This window comes from Sciurus carolinensis, chromosome 2 (genome assembly GCF_902686445.1).
Source record: "Sciurus carolinensis chromosome 2, mSciCar1.2, whole genome shotgun sequence".
NCBI lineage: Eukaryota > Metazoa > Chordata > Mammalia > Rodentia > Sciuridae > Sciurus > Sciurus carolinensis.
Window position 1 is genome coordinate 88,005,348 of NC_062214.1, and position 19,449 is coordinate 88,024,796.

Below are 19,449 nucleotides of genomic sequence, written 5' to 3' on the forward strand. Positions count from 1 at the left end.
AGATACAATGATTTTTGTGTTCTTAAAAATGAAAACCAGTGACTTAAATTATGTCACCTTTACTTTTGTAATCCAATGATCACAGAGGAGAATGTTACAATAAATGCAGGGTGCTTTATGCTAGCATAAAGGGAAGCAGCCCAAGTACCAGATTAACCTGGTATCTTGTTGAGAAAAGTGACCAGTGTACGTAAGCTTGCACTGCCTATGCTAATGTTTTGTCATTTATTTAGATATCCTTGGAACAGAAGATCTTCTCATAGAAGCAACTTCCAATGATACTGTGAGGTTTTATCCCTGGACCATTGATAATAAATACTACTCTGCAGATATCAATCTTTGTGTGGTGCCGAATAAATTTCTTGTCACTGCAGAGATTGCGGAGTCTGTGCAGGCATTTGTGGTTTACTTCGATAGCACACAAGTAAGATTTTGTTTTCCATGGAGCCTTGAATAAGAAATTATCATATGCCTCCCCCCCCCCATATTTTCTATGAGTTCTTTTAATGTCTTTTCCTGTTTTTTTTTTTGTGTTTGGTATTGCTCCTTCTAGAAGTCCGGTCTTGACACTGTCTCCTCATGGCTTCCACTGGCAGAGGCATGGTTACCTGAGGTGATGATCTTGGTCTGCGACAGAGTGTCTGAAGATGGTGAGACCCTCAACTGGGTGGTGGCGGCACATGTTTACTATTCTTTGCAGTCAGAGGACACCTGTCTTCTCAGTTTAGAACAATACATCTCTTGAGACTATGTTACTTCACAAAAATATTTTAGCTGTTTCTCTTTAGAGTCTTGCACTGATTACCTTGTTTTTAAAGAATGAATATTTAGGAACTAAGAAATCATTTTCTTTATATTACTTGATTCTAGATGCCTTTAATGTAACATTGGCATTGAGGGAAAAACATTTGAGATTTGTGTAGATTATTGCCAGGTATTCATGTTTTATTTTTACTTATGGATTGTTCTGCATATTATTTTAGGAGTAAACAGACAAAAAGCTCAAGAATGGTGCATCAAACATGGCTTTGAATTGGTTGAACTTAGTCCAGAGGAATTGCCTGAGGAGGATGGTGAGTGTTTATGTATTAGTAGAAAATATGGCATCTGGATTGAGATATCAGAGACTATTTTATTCCAGGGAAAAATTACAGTGAAACTGAAGACACACTATTTTCCCCCAGCTATTTGAAAAGATTTGAGCAGACTCCATTGGTGTGGTCTTATCAATAATATAATAATTCATTTATTTGGTTTCATTACTCATTTTAGGACTTTGAAAATGTTGGTTGGTTGTGTTTTTTTAAAGGATGGACAGTAAGGATTTCTCTCTGAAATCATTGTCATTTTTCTATTCTCTTTTCCGTTCCCTTCTGACATACAAGAAGGGTAGACCTATAGTCACAGCTAGAGTTTATGTTCCTTCTTTAGAATTCATAATAAACTAAGGCCGAATCTGCAGGAACATTGGGGGGCATGTCAGACCTATGTCTCTGGAACATTTTTGAAACCAAAAATAAATCCAGAATACCCACCTACCTCAGGTTAGCTTTGTATCACATGCTTTCTGCTGTCTGTATATTCTGTTTCTTACCTCCTCCTTCCTGCTCCTCTATTTCTTTTTTCTTCTTTTTCCTTCCGAGTAATCTATTGTGGGATCTACCTAGATAAGACAGATTTTGGCCCACCAAAACCTTATAAGGTGGACCAAAGATAAAACATGTGTATGTAATTTTATTTGTGTGTGTGTGTGTATAATTGTAGTATTTCAGAGGTGGAAGAGATTATTTAGAAATTCAGGGAGTGGTTGGTACCATGAACTCTCACATGTCAACTTCTTCATGGGGAAGAAGAAGAGTAACTGAACTAGTTAGAGGACTAGTAGGGATTGGCATTGAGAAGATGCCAGTTATTCCAAAAGACATTCCAGGCAGGAGCGACCAATGTGAATTGAAGCACTTAGATAGCACATAAGCACTCGTTACATAAAGAGAGAGAGGGAGAGGGAGAGGGAGAGAGAGAGAGAGAGAGAGAGAGAGAGAGAGTGTGTATTTGTGGTGTGGGGGTTGAACCCATGGCTTCATGTGTGCTAGGTAAGTGCTTGTCACTGAATTATATCCCCAGCCTGAAGCCTATTTATTTTTTTAAAAATTAAGAAATATATTCAACAACTCTAGTAATTAGAGAAATGCAAATAAAAATTACTCTAAGATTTCATCTCACTCCAGTCAGAATGGCAGTTATCAAGAATACAAGTAACAATAAGGATGGCAAGGAAGTGAAGAAAATGGTACACTCATACATTGCTGGTCGGACTGCAAATTGATGCAACCACTCTGGAAAGCAGTATGGAGATAAGATTCCTTAGAAAACTTGGAATGGAACCACCATTTGACCCAGCTGTCCCAGTCCTTGGTCTATACCCAAAGGACTTAAAATCAGCAGCCACATCAATGTTTATAGCAGCTCAATTCACAGTAGCTAGACTGTGGAGCCCAACCTAGATGCCTTTTAATAGATGGATGGATAAAGAAACTGTGGTACATATACACAATGGAATATTACTTAGCCTTAAAGGAGAATAAAATTATGGCATTTGCAGGTAAATGGATGAAGATGGAGAATATTTTACTGAGTTAGATAAGCCAGTTCCAAAAAACCAAAGGACAAATGTTTTCTCTGATATGTGGATGTTGATCCATAATAGGGTGTGGGCAAGGGAAGAATGGAAGAATTTTAGATTGGGCAGAGGGGAGAGAGGGGAAGGGGAGAGGCATGAGGTTGGGAAAGATGGTGGAATGAGATGAACATCATTACCCTATGTACATGTATAACTGCACAAATGGTGTGACTCTACATTGTGTACAACCAGAGATATGAAAAGCTGTGCTCCACCTGTGTACAATGAATTAAAATGCATTCTGCTGTCATGTGTAACTATTTAGAGCAAATAAAAAAAATTAAGAAACATCTTTCTATTTTCTGACTTAGTTAGAATTTTTCCAAAATGACTTTTACCTTTGGGAATAAAATCCTGCCAGAGAAGAAGATAACAAAAATGAAATAAAAGGCATATTTTCATTTCTGTACATTTTTAAGAATATTGAGAATTAGCAAGTGCAGTTTTTCCTTCTGTGTTTTTTAGGTCCCCTAAACTTGTGCCCAGCTTCATGTATGTGAGCATGTATGTCATCCTTTATTTCTGGCACTAGAATTGTCTTCCTATTGTTGTGCGTCAATATTTGTTATCATTTTGGAATCTATGCTCCTTATACCCACTGTTGTTCTCCTTGCCCTTTGTCTGAACAATGTTCTTGTATTAATTTAGCTTAATTTTAAGGTAAATTTTTAGACACGTCATCTTTAGGTAAGGTAATAAAAACCTTCCTAGAATTGTTAAATATAAACTGTTCCCATATCTTATTCCTGTACCCTTTATTTGCATGTATGACTCAAATATTCATATGAGACTTTTTGCTTGTTTGTATTAAATTTCATCTTCTTGGTTCTAGCTCTTCATTTTTGTTTTCTGGATTAAAGTATTATTTTTTCAAGAATTGAGTCATTCATAGTTAGAATAAACATGCCTCATGCCTCTTATTTCTTCATCCCAACATTAATAGCAATAAAATCATCTTTGCAGAATATTTTCAGTTTAATCTTACTGTACTTCTGTTAGATTAGGTTGGTATTCTTTAAACGATTCATCCGCCCCTATGGCACTTGCTGATTGCCTGCTTTCTTTCAGGCATTGTTTGGCACAGTGGGCATAATGAACTCAATAAGACCGGTTCCTGCCCTCAAGGAGTTTCTGGTCTGGGGAAGAAAGTTATACCCATGAATCATCAGTTCCAGTTCATCTTTCCTCTAGAAAAGATGTGCAAAGGGTGGCATCATCTCTACATTTTTTAGGGATTATATATGTGATTAGTCCTTGATCAGATAATAAGTGATAGAGTTGGGGCTCAAATTTGGATCTTCTGACTTGTAATTCTGTACTCTTCCTGTTAAACTTCCCAGCACCAGGCCAGGTCCCTAGAGGCAAGTCATGTTTCAACTGTGTTCTAGACTCTTTTTCCCTCTCAACCTTATGAAAACCGTTTCTGCCATTACTTTCCACGTTCAGTCTTACAATCTTCAACATCTGAATGATCTCTTTGTCTTTTGTACACAATGAGACTTAATTTGTAGCTCAGAATAACACTGTATTATTGGCATGCTAACTGGGATCAAGGCCTTGTTATTTGAAGTGGGATCCACCAAGTTCTAGAAGCAAATAGTACTAATACTTAATTAATTAATTTTTTTAAGTAACTCATTGCCTGTCTCTTACACCTAGGGTTATAGTAAATTCACTTTTACATTAAATTCTTTTCTCTTGATCATTTTCTCTTGATATTCTATAGAGATAATATTTATTACTCTATTCCTCAGTGGAAGATGGAGCATTTGCAGTGTGTTATAGTGTACTGAATGTTCTATTCTGCCTTCAGGAAACTCATTCTGCGTAGATAACTGAGATTAATATCTGTAGTACTCTTCCAGGATTATAGAAACATATCCTTTGAAGAATATGAGTTGATTCCCTTGGTGAGGCAATGAGGATGACTTTATTAGTTAACTGTTTTCTCATGTTGTTTGTTTAATTATTTTAGTTTGTAGAATATCCCTATCAGGAACTCTTGAGTTCTGTATTTGCTATATTTCTTTTCCTATTATACAAGTTAGGTGTGAGGAAACAACTAAATAAGCAAGATAATTATGCCACAATTATTGAAAATATGACTTTGGGGATATCTAGATATCTAGACATACATGAATGTATATGAAGGTACATATAAGTGTGTGTATAAATATATGTTTTTTTTTCCCCTGATTAGATGACTTTCCTGAATCTACAGGAGTGAAGCGAATTGTCCAAGCCTTGAATGCCAATGTCTGGTCCAATGTAGTGATGAAGAATGGTAAGTAACTTGGGTCTGAAAGTAATCCCCCCATTTGTTATAAGTTTTAAATTATTTGGATACATGTGGAGTAACTAGGATTATATGAAATCTTTATATTTGTTCCACTTCTCAAATCCAAGTTGAATGAAAAGCCAAATGTAGCATTTCTGAGGGTTTAAAACATATGTTTAATTGTTATTTCAGTTAGAATTTAGAGGTTACCTAAAATAAGCCTAGCATGGTCTTTGTCTTTAAGAACTACCTAAAACTGTAAGACATAGAGTCTGTGCTTGAACTCCTAGTCCAGCTGTGGGATTCCTGTGTGCACTTCTCAAATGCTAGGTAACATGCAGGACAGTCTGCGGCGAGTGCAGAATGACTGATGCAGGCAGTAGTGCATACTCAGAGATGTGGCTTTTGGGTTAGATGTGGATATAGAGAGCTTTAGGACAGTGTGGCTCCTGACAGTAGTCTTCACTATACAGTCAAGGTTTGAGCTGGTAAGAGGGAAGAATGACAAGCCCAGGAGGAAGCAAGGCCTCAAGAATAATGGTTGTACATTCTAGGGTCATAAGAATCTCACCTAACAATTTGAGTTAACTTAGAAGCCTGAATGCTAGACAAGAGAATTTGAACTTTTTCCTATAGGAAATGGTGAGTCACTGGCGATTTTTTAATAAGGGAGTGATACAAGGTTGGCATCTTTGAAAGGTTAATGTTACAGTGATGTGCAGATGGTTTGGCAGCTGAAGGACGTAGAAGTAGAGTCTAAAGTTAGGGAGACCAGAGCTGTGGCAGCAGTTCACAGGTGAAATGTTGGGGCCTTTGGTGATGTGGCCATGGCCACGGCATGGAAGGCCAGATCTGAAATGTAGTCTGAAGGGAGTAGGCTAGTTGACCCATAATAACTTTTATAGTCTGCATTAGTTTGCTGGGACTGCAATAACAAGTACCACAAACAGCATGACTTAGAGCAACAGGAATTTAGCCAGGCACAGTAGCACATACCTGTAATCCCAGCTACTTAGGAGACTGAGGCAGGAGGCTTTCAAGTTCGAGTCCAGCTTCAGCAACTTAGTGAGAACCTGTCTCATAATAAAACATAAGGAAAAAAGTGTTGGGGATATAGCTCAGGGGTAAAGTGCCTCTATGTTCGATCCACAGTAGCACCACTGCCCCCTGACCCCCCAAAAATAGTAATTGATTGCTGATTGCCTCACAGTTTTAGAGGTCTAAAGTCCAAAATCAAGGTGTCAGAAAAGCCATGCTCTTAGTTCCTTGACTTGTGACAGCAGAACTCCAGTCTTCTTGGGGTGTACTGTCTGTGTTCTGTGTGTCAGTGTCCCTTCTATGAGGCCAATAATCATATTGAGTTAGGGTTCCACCCTACTGCTGTATGATGCCATTTTGAATGGTTACTTCAGAATTCACCCTGTGTCTAAATAAGGTCAGATTCTGAGGTACCAGAGGTTAGGACTTCAACATATGAATTTTGGGAAGATAGAGTTCAATCCATGACATTGTCCTGAGGAGTTGCTGCCTGTAGAATGTTTTTCTCTTGTGTAGCTCTTGGCTGCTCAATAAGTTTGCAGTCTTAGATGAACCACTACAAAAGGGAGTAAGCTTACTCCATCTTCCTGAGACAAAGGGTCAAGTGGGTGATCAGTTTTGTAGATATCAAATATTTCATCTCAGCTTTTGGTAGATAGGGTAAGTGAGTTTAGCGCTCTTACATTGTCTAATCTAATGCTTGTCATTGTTGGAGAAGCTCCTCCTGGCATAATGAGGTACTCCTTCCTTTTCTTCACTCTCTCTTCCTCCTCCTTCCCCTTTTTTACGGAGAATCTGATATGTCTCTTAAATTGAATTGCAAAGATATTAGGTTGAATTTTATTGCAGTAACAATCAAAGTCACATCCTAGTAGATCTGGAAGGAATAGGAGATTTCAGCTTGTGATATCATCCCTGTTTCCAGAGACTTACTCCTTATTCATTCAGCGAGTCCCTTTTGAGCATTTACCCTGGTGAGGCATTGCTCTAGACTATCTACACTATAAAAACAAGTTTTAGCTATGGTACATAAACTGGATCAATTCAGAATAAAATTATATTCAGTGGTGCTTGTTATATTTATAGAACTAGTTTCAGGAAAGCTTATTTGGTGTCAGTTGTTTTTTTTTGAAAAATCTGACCCCTGAGTTCATATATTAAAGAAGTAGTGCCTTGTGGTTTATGTTTGTGACTGTACAGTCGGCCCTCAATATTTGTGGGTTCTGCTTCCTTGGATTCAGCCAATCACAGATTGAAAAATTTTGAAAAAAAAAATGCATTTGTACTGAATATGTATACATTTTTGTCATTATTCCTTGAGCAATACAGTATGAGAACTATTTATATATATTTAATACATTTCACTAGTTATTCTAAGTAATCTAGAGATGATTTAAAGAACATGGGAAGATGTGTGTAGGTCATAATGCAAATTCTGTGCTATTTTATATAAAGAACTTGAGCATCCATGGATTTCGGTATCCTTGGGGGTCTTGGGAATCTGTAAATTTAGAAACTGCACTGAACATGCTTTATTACTTCGGAGGTATATCGGCAAAGTTGTTTTCTAAAAAAATGCCGTTCTACTTGTTTTAGATGCTAAAGTAATATTAGAAGAACTTTAAAGCAAAGAGGCACATCTCGGGGTTTTCATGGTTCCTTGCCCTGAAGTATCCTTGCTTTCTTCTTTTCTCTGTACAATACTGGGACATTGGTTTATTGTTAACCAAAAACCAAAATATTGTCATTAACCTAATTCCATATTTAAGAGAACCCTTAGCCTATGTGTTATGAAGGAAACTAACTTCTCTCTAGGAGGAGCCCCAAATATGGAAATAAAATTACATTTGAATGCAACCCAAGTTTAAGAAGTAAGAAGGCTATTCTTGTATAACCCCACATCAATCTTTAGGGACAAAGTGCTATATCACTATGTGGTGGGCCACATTACCCTTCTGGGTAACCTACTTCCTGTGCTCTTTGCAGAATCTTGCTTTTCTGCTATCTGAGTGCCCAGTAAAATGTGCCTTCCTTGGCAGACTTTTCTGAATGTCAGGACATTTCCTGCCAGCAGGTACTCAAGACTAGTTTATTTGTCTTGGAGGTCTCCATCTTCTCTTCTCCTTTTTCTCTCGCTCTTTTTCAAAAATTGTGTTTACGTGTAGAAATAAAATTTGCCATCTTATTTTAAGTGTGCTGCTCAGTGACATTAGCTATATTCATATTGATGTGCAACCATCACCACTCAAAAATCTTTTTGTGTGTGTGTGTGTGTGTGTGTGTGTGTGTGGTGTACTGGTGATTGAACCAAGGGCCTTGTGCATGCAAGGCAAGCACCCTACCAACTGAACAATATCCCCAGCCCTCAAAAAGCTTTTAAAACTGACAAGGTTTTTAAAATCAAAAATTGTTTGATATAATAAAGAAAGATATTAGAAGTATTGGATAACTTTTTAAGGACATTAATTTTGTTGTTTGGATAGAAAAATTATTCACAATTGATTCTTCAGGAATATCACATGTAATCCTAATTTCATTATTTGGGATTATGTAATGTCTCTTAATACTTAAGAGATGCTAAGATCATGCTGATCTTTAAATTTGCACAGTTGCTTAAAAATATTAGTTTAAAATTTTTAAAAATTTTATGTGTATTCTTTTTTTTTTTTTTTTGGTCGGTGCTGGGGATTGAACCCAGGGCCTTGTGCTTGCAAGGCAAGCACCCTACCAACTGAACTATATAGCCCTAGTCCCAAATTTTATTTTAAATGATGAAAAATATTTCAGTTCTAATAAAGACTGTGAAAATTTAGATGCTATAACAAATATCACTGAAAACATACAAATCTAATCAGAGTTCCTTGAACTCTTGGCATTCAAGGTAGAATTCTTATTCTGAAACTCGAGTTAATTACAAACTTAGTTTCCTTCCTACTCTTCACCAAGATAAAGTAGATATGTTACCTAAATGGGAATTCATGGTTTAAACTGATGGCCAACCCAAGTCTTCTGAGCTAGTTTGGCTTATTAAAAGTTTGAACAACTTATCTAGTTATAGGATATCTTCATAACTTTTTGCCTTTAATTTCTTCCTTAAAAGCTAATACACAGATTAGCAGCCGCAGGCTTCTGAACAACCCGTTTTACCTCCCATTTTCTGCCGTCCTGCAAATCTCGGTGATTTTGGGCTTGGCAAATCCCTGCCTCACCTCTCTAGCTTCTTTAGGCTCCTGACCCCGCCTGCCGCCATAGCAGAGTTGGGCCTAAATGAGCACCACCAAAATGAAGTTATTAATTACATGCGTTTTGCTCGTTCAAAATGAGGCTTGAGACTCAACTGTAGATTCCTGCTTCCAGGACCTCAAGGAGAGCAGGCTGGTGGAGGAGACCTTCACTGTGGATAAAGTGTCTGAAGTTCTGAGCCAGTTGCAAGCTGTGGTGCATAGCGAGGTGGAGTCAGAGCTCATCAGCACTGCCTACACCAAAGTGCTACTTCTGCGGCAGCTGTTTTCACAGGCTGAGAAGTGGTACCTTAAGCTATAGACAGACATCTCTGAGCTTGAAAACAGAGAATTATTAGAACAAGTTGCAGAATTTGAAAAAGCAGAATTTACATCTTCAAATAAATAATATTTGTAATATCATAGATATTACAAAGCCAAAACTTGTTCCACTTAATGAAAGTGGCACAACAGAACTCCTAAACAAGGAAATTTTAAGACTTCAAGAAAAGAATGAGAAATTGAAGTCAAGGCTGAAGACCATTGAAATACAGGCTACAAATGCAGTGGATGAGAAGTCAAAACTAGAACAAGCACTACAAGATTTACAGCTTGATCAAGGAAATCAAAAGGATTTTTATAAAGGCCCAAGACTTGAATGACTTGAAAAATACAGTTGCTGCTTTAACGAGTGAGTTTCAGAAGACACTTAATGACAAGACGGAAAACCAGAAGTCCCTGGAGGAGAACCTTGCAACAGCCAAGCACGACCTACTCAGGGTCCAGGAGCAGCTGAGCATGGCCAAAAAGGAATTAGAGAAGAAATTTCAACAAATGGCTGCTTATCGAAACATGAAAGAGATTCTCACCAAAAAGAATGACCAAATCAGAGACCTGAGGAAAAGACTGGCAAAGTATGAGTCTGAAGATTAAAAACGGAAGATTTCTGGAAACTGCCACAACATGGACTAGACAACTGCCTCCCTCCTCAGGCATGGATCTTGAAGCATTGCACCATATCTCCGCTCCCTATTTTTCTAATATTTAGATTTTGCTTCTGATATTTTGAACTAGAATCCCTATTTCCAGTTGTCCAGTGGAGAAGAAGAAATGTCATGGCTCTGGCTGATTGCCCTGCACCTCTGCCAGGTGCTCCAGGGCTTAGTTCAAATACAGTGGGAAACCATTACAGGAGGAAGAGATTTTTCGAGTGGGAGGAAGAGTCTTAGCCTTTTGCATTAGCATAAAGACTGTATCTTTTTAATGAATTAAAGAAACTAACAATGTATTTAGTTGTGCCTTCCCCAAAGGTAAAATAAATAATAGTTATTAGTTATTACAAATAAACCTTATTTTTATTAAAAAAAAAGAAAAGCTAATACACAAACGACCAAAGACAAAATAGGTAAATTTGATGTTATCAAAATTAAAAACTTTTTACTTTATACAGAAAAGAACTTATAGTTTTGGAGGGTTGAAGTCCAAGATAGGGCAGCATCATCTGTTCTACCTCTGGTAAGGGCATTATGGCCACATGAAAACACAGTGGATGGCATTATGACAGGAATGTGTACAAGAGATAAAGAGAAAGGTCACATTGCAAGATAGGAAGGAAGGGAGAGTCAAGAAAGTTGAACTTTTTTTTTTTTTTTTTTTTAGGTGTCAAATATCAAACCCAGGGCCTTGCACATGCTAGGCAAGAGTTCTACCTCTATTCCCCTAACATTTGGCAGGGGTGGCGGCAGGGTGGGGGAGCAGAGGAGGTGCTGGGAATTGAATTCAGGGGTACTTTACTACTGAGCTAGATCTCTAGCCTTTTTAAATTTAATTTAATTTAATTTTATTTTGAGACAGGGTCTCACCAAGTTGCCCAGGCTGGCCTGGAACTTTGAATCCTCCTCCTGGGTCAGCCTCCTAAATTGCTGGGATTACAGGTGTCCACCACAACACCTGAGTCCAAACTTGTTTTTATGTATGTATGTATTTATTTATTTAGGTATTGGGGATTAAACCCAGGAGTACTTAACCACTGAGCCACATCCCCAGTCCTTTTTATTTTTTATTTTGAGATCGTCTTGATAAATTGCTGAGGACCTTGCTGATTTGCTGAGGCTGGTCTTGAACTTGAAATCTTCCTGCTTCAGCCTCCAGAGCTGCTGGGATTATAGGCATGTGCCACCACACCTGGCACCAAACTTGTTTTTTAACAGCTTATTTTTGAGGGAACTAATCTAGTCCCACAAGTTCTAACTTACTCCTGAATGACACAATTAATCCATTCATGAGGGTTGCGCCCCTCTGATCTAATTACCTTTCTCTAGGCATCACCTCTTAAAGATTCCACATTTCACACAGCCATACTGGAGACCAGGTTTCCAACACACAAACCTTTGGGGAACACAATCAAACCATATCCAAAACATAGTAGATATTATCAGGAAAGTGAAAGATAATCCTCAAAATAGGAGAAAATGTAAAACCTGTACAGGTTGAGTATCCATCGAAATGCTTAGAACCAGAGATATTTTGGATTTTGGATTGTTTGTATTTTGACATATTGGTATATATATAACAGGATATTTGGGGGATGGGACCTAAGTTCTAGACATGAAGATCATTTATGTCTCAACATACGTCTTATACACATAGCTTGCAGGTAATTTTACACAGTATTTTTAGTGGACCTGTGTTTTGACTGCAGCCCATCCCATGAGATCAAGCACGGAATTTGCACTTCTGGCATCATGTCAGCACTCAAGAAGTTTTGGATTTGGGAGCATTTTGGGTTTTAGATTTCCAGATTAAGAGTGCTCAACCACTATCCAGAGAAGATCTAGTGTCTGGAAATATAAGGAACTCTTATAACTCAATAATACAAGGGCAATAAAAATAATAATAAATATAGTATAAATAATTATATAAATAAATAAATTATAAAAATAATAAAAAGACAAATAACCCAGTTAAAATTACAAAGAATTTGAGTAGATATTTCTCCAGATTACAAATGGCTAGTAAGCACATGAAAAGATACTTAACATTCTTAATCATCGAGGAAATGCAAATCTATCTGTAATGAAATGTCACTTCAACCCACCAGGATGAGGATGGTGAGTATCAAGAAGATGGTGAGAGTGTTAGGAGGGAGAGAAGTTACACATTGCTGGTAGGAGTGTAAAGTGATACTGCAGCCACTTTGGAAAATTAGTAGTTGTTCAAAAAGTTAAGGATAAAATATGATAGAGTGATTCTACTCTTGGGTATACCCAAGAGAACTAAAAACATGTCCATACAAAAATGTGTGTTCAGAAGCTCATAACAGTATCAAAAAAAGTCCAAAAAAGTGCAAACAACTGCTGAAAATAAAATGTGGTATATCCATACAATGGAATGTTATATAATTACAAAAAATGAAGCAGAAATGTGTTACAGCATGGCCAAACCTCAAAACCATTATGCTAAGTGTGAAAAGCAGCACACAAAGGGGCACATATTGTATGATTGCGTTTATATGACATATCCAGAATATTTAAATTCATAGAGCCAGAAAGTAGATTAGTGGTTGCCAGGAGCTGGTAGGAGAGGTTACTAAAGATGTGAGATATTTTAATTGGGTGATAAAAATGTTCTGGAATTAAATGATAATTGTTGCACAATTTTGTGAATATACTGAACACCACTAAATCACATTAAAATATAGTTTTTATATGTGAATTATATCAAAAAAGAAAGAAGAAATACCACTAATTATGGTAATGGCAGTAACAGAAGAGGTGGTGTCAGTAATTATGCTAATAGCATATGTATGCCTGTTATCCTGTTTAATCCTCACAACATCCAGTATGAGCTAGGATCAAAGACACCAAGTTATTACACCAAGACCACATAGCTCATCAGCTCTTGAACTTGTTTGCACATTGGAATTACCTGGGGGAACTTTAAGACTCACTGCCTATCTCAATTCTAGAAATTATGAATTAATTGGTATAGGATGAAACCTGAGATCAGAGGTGTTTTAAATAACTCTTAGAGCCCTGATTTGAACTTCAACCTTTAGGATTTTGAACTTTATGCACTTAACTACCACAGAATTTATAAATTATTATATTGTAAGTAGGTTTCTCCCATACTGCTGTTTCTCCAAAGAGTTAAGTGACAGTTTCCATCCTAGCATTGCCCAGCTGTGTGACTGTGGGCAGATCTCATACTCTCTGGATTTTATTTTTAATCTATAAAATGAGGGTTTTCATCAGGGGTTTCCAACCCTGGCTGCATACTCAAATCATTTGGAAAGCTTTTAAAACCTGTACTATCTGGGTCTCATCCAGACCATTTATATTAGAAGGGAGGGGCAGCTACAGTATTTTTTTATAGTGTCTCAGGGATTCAAGTATGTAGCCATGGTTGAGAACCACTGACACAAATGATAGTCATCCAGTTCTAACTTGTAGGAATCTATTTAATCCATGGGAGTACATTTGGCATTTTGAAAGCTGGGTTAGCTTTAATTAGATAAATTGCCTCTAGAATTTGGGCCTGAGCAATATGAAGGATTGGTTGCCATCAACTGAAATGAGGAAACTGTAAAGGAAAAAATCTTAAAGGGGTGGGATGGCGTATCAGTATTTCAGTTTGGAACATATTATGTTTGAGATGGCTACTGGAGTAGCTAGAGGAGATGTCAGGCAGCCAGTTGGATAGATGTAGAGTTTGGAAAGAGAGATAATATGTGGCATTTAAAACCTTGAACTTGGGTGAGATTGCCAAGGGAGTAAGTGTGGTAGATGAAGAGAACCAAGGACTCAGTCCAGGAGTATCCCAACATAAGCGAACAGGGAGAAAAGGAACCTGCAGAGGAGACTGAGAAGAGTGAACAGTGTGGGAGGAAAACCAAGTGTGGAGCCCTAGAGGCAAAAGTGAAGAGTGTTTGAAGGTGGAAGGAGTGGTAGGCTCTGCCAGATGTTGCTAATAGGTCAAGTAAGATGAGAACTGAGAGTTGACTTTGGGTATAGTAATGTGGAGGTCATCAGTGACCTTGAGGAGCAGTTCCAGTAAAATAGTTTTAAGAAAGAGGATGGAAATCACAGCTATTATAATGTATTCTTAAACATTTTTGCAGGGAAGAAAAGCAAGAAAGTAGGTGGGAGCAGGTCAGAAAAGTATGGTCCAGATGTTTTTGGTGTTTTTTTTGTTTTTGTTTTTGTTTTGTTAAGAACAAGAGCAGCATGTTGGTAAGCTGATGGGAAAGACTCAGCAGGGAGTGAAAAGCTGATGAGGTAGAAGAGGAGATTTGCTGGAGGGATGCCCTTTAGTGGGAAGAGGGGACAGGCTCTAGTATACAAGTGGAGGGGCTGGCTCTGGGAGAAGGAAGAAGAAAGTCAATCTGAAAGAGGCAGAAAAGGGAGTGCATGGATACAAATGTGGCTGCGTGACTGTGGCTTGGGAGTCTGTGGGTTCCCATCATGTTTCTTCTGAGTGCTTCTGTATTCTCAGTGAAGTAGGAAGCCAGGTTATCAACTGAGAGGGCAAGGGGTGGAAGCATTGGGATTTGAGGGGAGAGGGAAAATGTCAAATAGTCTTGTAGGAGAGTTAAGGGAGCTTTAAGGGACCCACTAGAAATTTAGGGTTATAAATTTACAGTGAGTTCAGGCAGCGTGTGTGTGTGTGTGTGTGTGTGTGTGTGTGTGTGCGCGCGCACATGTGCGCATGCGCGTGCTCATTCCTTAGCTTCCTTAAGCTTCATGGCCACAGGCTTGGAATACTCCTTGTGCTTTTACCAAGTAAGTGTATCACAACAAGAGAGAAGCAAGGAATTTAGTTGTGTACATGAGAGATTAATTAATTAATTATAATGGTTGACTATGAGATTGGATCTGGACGAAGAGGAGAGAGGAAATCAGTGGGGAATGGATCAGTGACAGGGTGATAGTTTTTAGGTTCTGGTAGTTGGGTTGAGGCATGATAGGAAGGGAGGGAGGGAGGGAGCTGGAATGATAGATGATGTAGGAAATTGAGATGATGGAGGGATTGAAGTTACTGGTAATAATAAGTCCATGTTTATGACCATAGGAATACATGGCTTACTAAGGTAGAGGACAACCTTGGTGAAGCAGGAATTCAGTGAACTTCCCCATTTCTAGAAGGATCCCCTGTGTGTATTGAAGTGTCCAAGAATTAAGACAGGAGTAGCTAAAACTGAATACATAGGGAATGGCTGGAGGATCTGTGAGATGACATAGGAAGGTATCTAGATACTTGTCTTCAAATAAAGACAATCTGAGAATATCAGTAGGTTTTTATATTTAGCTGAGATTATAGGAGTAATTTAATTGTAATTCTTAACTGAGACCTATTGGACATAGGGAGATACATATCACGTTACATACCTCCTCTGAAGATGTTGATTTGCCTGGTTCCCATTAAGAAGTACTTAACTATTAAGCACTATTTTCAATTGGTGGGTAGGATGTGCCATCTCTAACTGCACTGCATAGAAAACAGGAATGACTCTTGGCATTCTTGTAGGATGATCACTACCCTTTCCGGTTGAATGCTTTAAGTAACAGATAACTCAGTACCTTTTTAAAAAGTACTTCTAGAAGCAAGTGGTTTTTTTTTTTTTTTTTTTGTGGGGGGGTGGAGGTACAAGGGATTGAACTCAGGGGCACTCAACCACTGAGCCACATCCCCAGTCCTATTTTGTATTTTATTTAGAGACAGAGTCTCACTGAGTTGCTTAGCACCCTGCTGTTGCTGAGGCTGGCCTTGAACTTACAATTCTCCTGTATTAGCCTCACAAGCTGCTGGGATTATAGGTGTGCACCACAGCGCCCAGCTGCCTTTTTAAAAATTATTGGATCTTTTTAGTTATACATGACAGTAGAATCCATTTTGACATAATTATAAAATTTTTGCATGGAATATCTCTTGTTCTGATTCAGTTCCCAGTACCTCTTTTCCCCTTCCCTCCCCACTCTTTCTCCCTTCCCTCTGTTGTTTAAAGGCCCCAGAGGGATAAACTGATCAGTTCTTGAGGGGCAAGAGAAATCTTACTTTTTTATGTACAGAGTATTAGCTGAACATATAATACATAAACATATATATGGTATATCTATGGTAGTAATATTTCAACGAGAAAGTTTATCAAACTTAGAAAATAAATGTCTAAAAAGCTTCTGAGGGAGCTATAATGAAAATGGTTGAGCTACCTTTAAAAGTTCACTACCTCTCCCTGGTCCCTCACACCCCCCACTCCCACTTTGGACTCCAGTGAGATTGTCTTTTCTTTCCAAAAAACTGTTGCAAAATATTTTGTTGTCATTAGATGATATAGATATTATGATTAGATGATATAGATATTATGCTGAAGGCAGTGCCTTGAACTTGTGAGGCATCTAAAAATAACAGTTGGTTTTAAAGCAAGCAAAAGAAGATGATTAATGGAAGCCTGGTCAGTTGTTTTTGTTTTGTTCATTGAGAAAAGTAGTAGTACACAATGGTCTTGTTTAATGAAGTGCCGGCTTAATGTTACCCAAGGCTCCTGTCCCTGGTTTTTCTCCTGAGCACTGACGAGTGCTGAGTGGGTTTAGTTTGCACTGGTAGCTCTTGGGTATCCGGTGGGTCTTTTGCTGAATACCACCACGGAGTGCAAAGGGCAAGGATGAGAGATGTTATGACCCTTTTTCTAATCCTCAAAGGAGGAAGTAGACTAAACAAATGTTACAAAGTTGTAACTTTGATCCTCCAGTGGTAAGCAATAATATAGAGATTGAATTTCAAAGGCCTTAGAGTTTAGACTATTATAATTTAATGTAGTAGTGCAGTGGGGTAAGGATTAAGTAGAATTTCAATACTAAAAACAATTCTTTCATATGGTAGCTTTCTGCTTTACCATAATAAATGTGAAGAATTGATCATCTATTAATTCATGTCCCCTGCATGTGCTTGGTAATAGGATTCCATGGTGGAAGTCCTGGATTCCAGTTCCAGGAATCATTTGCCACTGATGTCCAGAACAGGGGTAAAAATGAGTGCCAAAAACACAAGGTCTATCTGTGACTCATCTGTACCTGGGCCAATGCCTGAGAAAATAGATGGCTAATGCCCTTTTTTCTTAAGAAAGTAAAAATGATTGAATAAAAATTTGAATCCAGTATTACAGAAAATGAAACATGAAATTAGTGAGAAGAATAGTTAATGAAGAGGGCTGTAGTCAGGTCTATCTTTGTTTGATCTTGGCCACCTGGCTTCACATTTTTGGACCCCAGCTTTGTAATCTCTAGGATATGTAGAACTTCAGGACAGTGTAGACATTTTTTTTGCGAGGGGTGGGGGTACCAGGGGTTGAACTCAGGGGTACTCAGCCCCTTAGTATTTTATTTAGAGACAGGGTCTCATTGAGTTGCTTAGCACCTCGCTTTTGCTGAGGCTGCTTTTGAACTCATGATCCTCCTGCCTCAGCCTCTGAAGCTGCTGGGATTACAGGAGTGTGCCACTATGCCCGGCTCAGGACAGTGTAGACATTCTAAGAAACAGCTCCTTGAGTCAGAGTGAGCTGAGTGTTAACTCAGTACCTAACATTGTGGAACCAAAGAAACAATTTGAATACTTGATGTCATTTGTGAATGTTGTGGTCAAAATAAGATAAATAAGATAGGTGTTGATTTCACTTTGTGTGTGTGTGTGTATAGAAGACATAGCTTGGTGAAGAGATTGTGTCCAAGGGAAAAAGAGGAAGAAATAATTGTGATAAATTAGAGAAATTAGGAAATAATGTGTGAATATACTGGTGAGACTGTTTAAAATATCACCTTCAACATTATCTATAAAATGAGCTATGGGAAATCTCTTCAGGTGCTGTGCTTCTGCTGCCACCATGCAGAAGCAGTTCCAGTACTCTCCTTTGGAGTTAGCTTTACAGCTAGTTATGAACCACACAGGTGCCATCTTTTTCTTCATGGTAAAGTCTTGTTTCATGGCTTTTATTTCCCATGCTCAATTCTGAATGATTTTTTTACTTGATTCTAAACATTCTTTTGAGGGTTTTCAGGAGTGCACTTCAGGTTCTGCAGATAGGATGATTATTGGAATTAGTGTAAAACTTACCTTGACAGCTTCAGAAGTGACAGCATTCGTTGCAGTTTATTCCCAATTCGAGTGTGTATGTGCATAGAAAACAAAGACTAGGAAGACATTTACCAAAGTATTAATTAGTGCCTTTGGTGATTTAATTTTCTTCTTTGTACTCTTCTCTGTTTTCTAAATTTCTGCAGTGAATGTATTGTTTATAATAAGGAAGAAGAGAAAAACGTAGTCTCATTTCTTGCTGGTTATGTTCATTATCTGTTCAAGTATTGGCAGAGGTAGTTCTTGACTTGTGAGCAGGCATCCCAGATGTCATAAGGAGAGTGGAGATTCACCTTTCTGAATCTAAGCCAAGGGTGGAACCAGATATACTGCTGTGGCCTGTTTCCCTAAATGTGTGCTATTTTTTTCAAAGTTTTGCCTTTTTCAAGCAATAGTTGAGTGCAAGCAAATAAATTGTTCTTTTAAATTGTTTTGTCATTTCAAAAGACACTTCATTTCACTGGATATGGTTATACATACCTGTAATCCCAGTGACTCAGGAGGCTAAGACAGGAGGATCTCAAGTTTGAAGCCAGCCTCAGCAACTTAGTAAGACCCTGTCTCAAAATAAAAAATAAAGGGGACTGTGATTGTAGGTCACTGGTAAAAGGGCCCCTGGGTTCAGTTTAAAAAAATTTTTTTTCATTTCAATTTGCCAAGCAAAAATGATATGCAATAGAAAAGTGTAGGTTTATTTTCCAGATAGTAGTAACATCATTTCTAATGGAATACTTTCTTAAAAGAATTTTTAACCCAGTTAGTTTGGTGTGGTTTAAGATTATCATTCAAAATAGATATAACTTCTCTATGTAAATGGAAATCTTAGTTATGGTTATAGTTACTTTAGTCATGTTTATCGCATGGATGGATGTTTTAGTCATCTTTTTTGCTGCTATGACTAAAAGACCCGACCAGAACAATTATAGAGGAGGAAAAGTTTAATTAAGGGCTCACGGTTTTAGAGATCCCAGTCCATATACAGTCAGCTCCATTCTGTAGTGGCTCTAGGTGAAGCTGAACATCTTGGCAGAAGAGTGTGGCAGAGGGAAGGGCTCACATGATGACCAGAAAGCAGAGAAAGATGTCACTCTCCATACAAAACATAT

At 38.0% G+C, this 19,449-nt stretch overlaps 1 protein-coding gene and 1 pseudogene across 2 annotated transcripts in view; both read left to right on the forward strand.

Moving 5' to 3' along the window:
- Positions 1 to 19,449, forward strand: part of Aagab (alpha and gamma adaptin binding protein) — a 54,781-nt gene that overhangs the window by 14,080 nt on the left and 21,252 nt on the right. For both annotated transcript variants that reach the window (XM_047541690.1, XM_047541689.1), the window contains exons 2-5: positions 234 to 424; positions 554 to 650; positions 984 to 1,073; positions 4,881 to 4,964. In XM_047541690.1, the coding sequence (XP_047397646.1) occupies positions 234 to 424; positions 554 to 650; positions 984 to 1,073; positions 4,881 to 4,964 (462 nt within the window). The remainder of the gene's footprint in view (positions 1 to 233; positions 425 to 553; positions 651 to 983; positions 1,074 to 4,880; positions 4,965 to 19,449) is intronic.
- On the forward strand, positions 9,281 to 10,422 carry LOC124977821 (leucine zipper transcription factor-like protein 1; annotated as a pseudogene).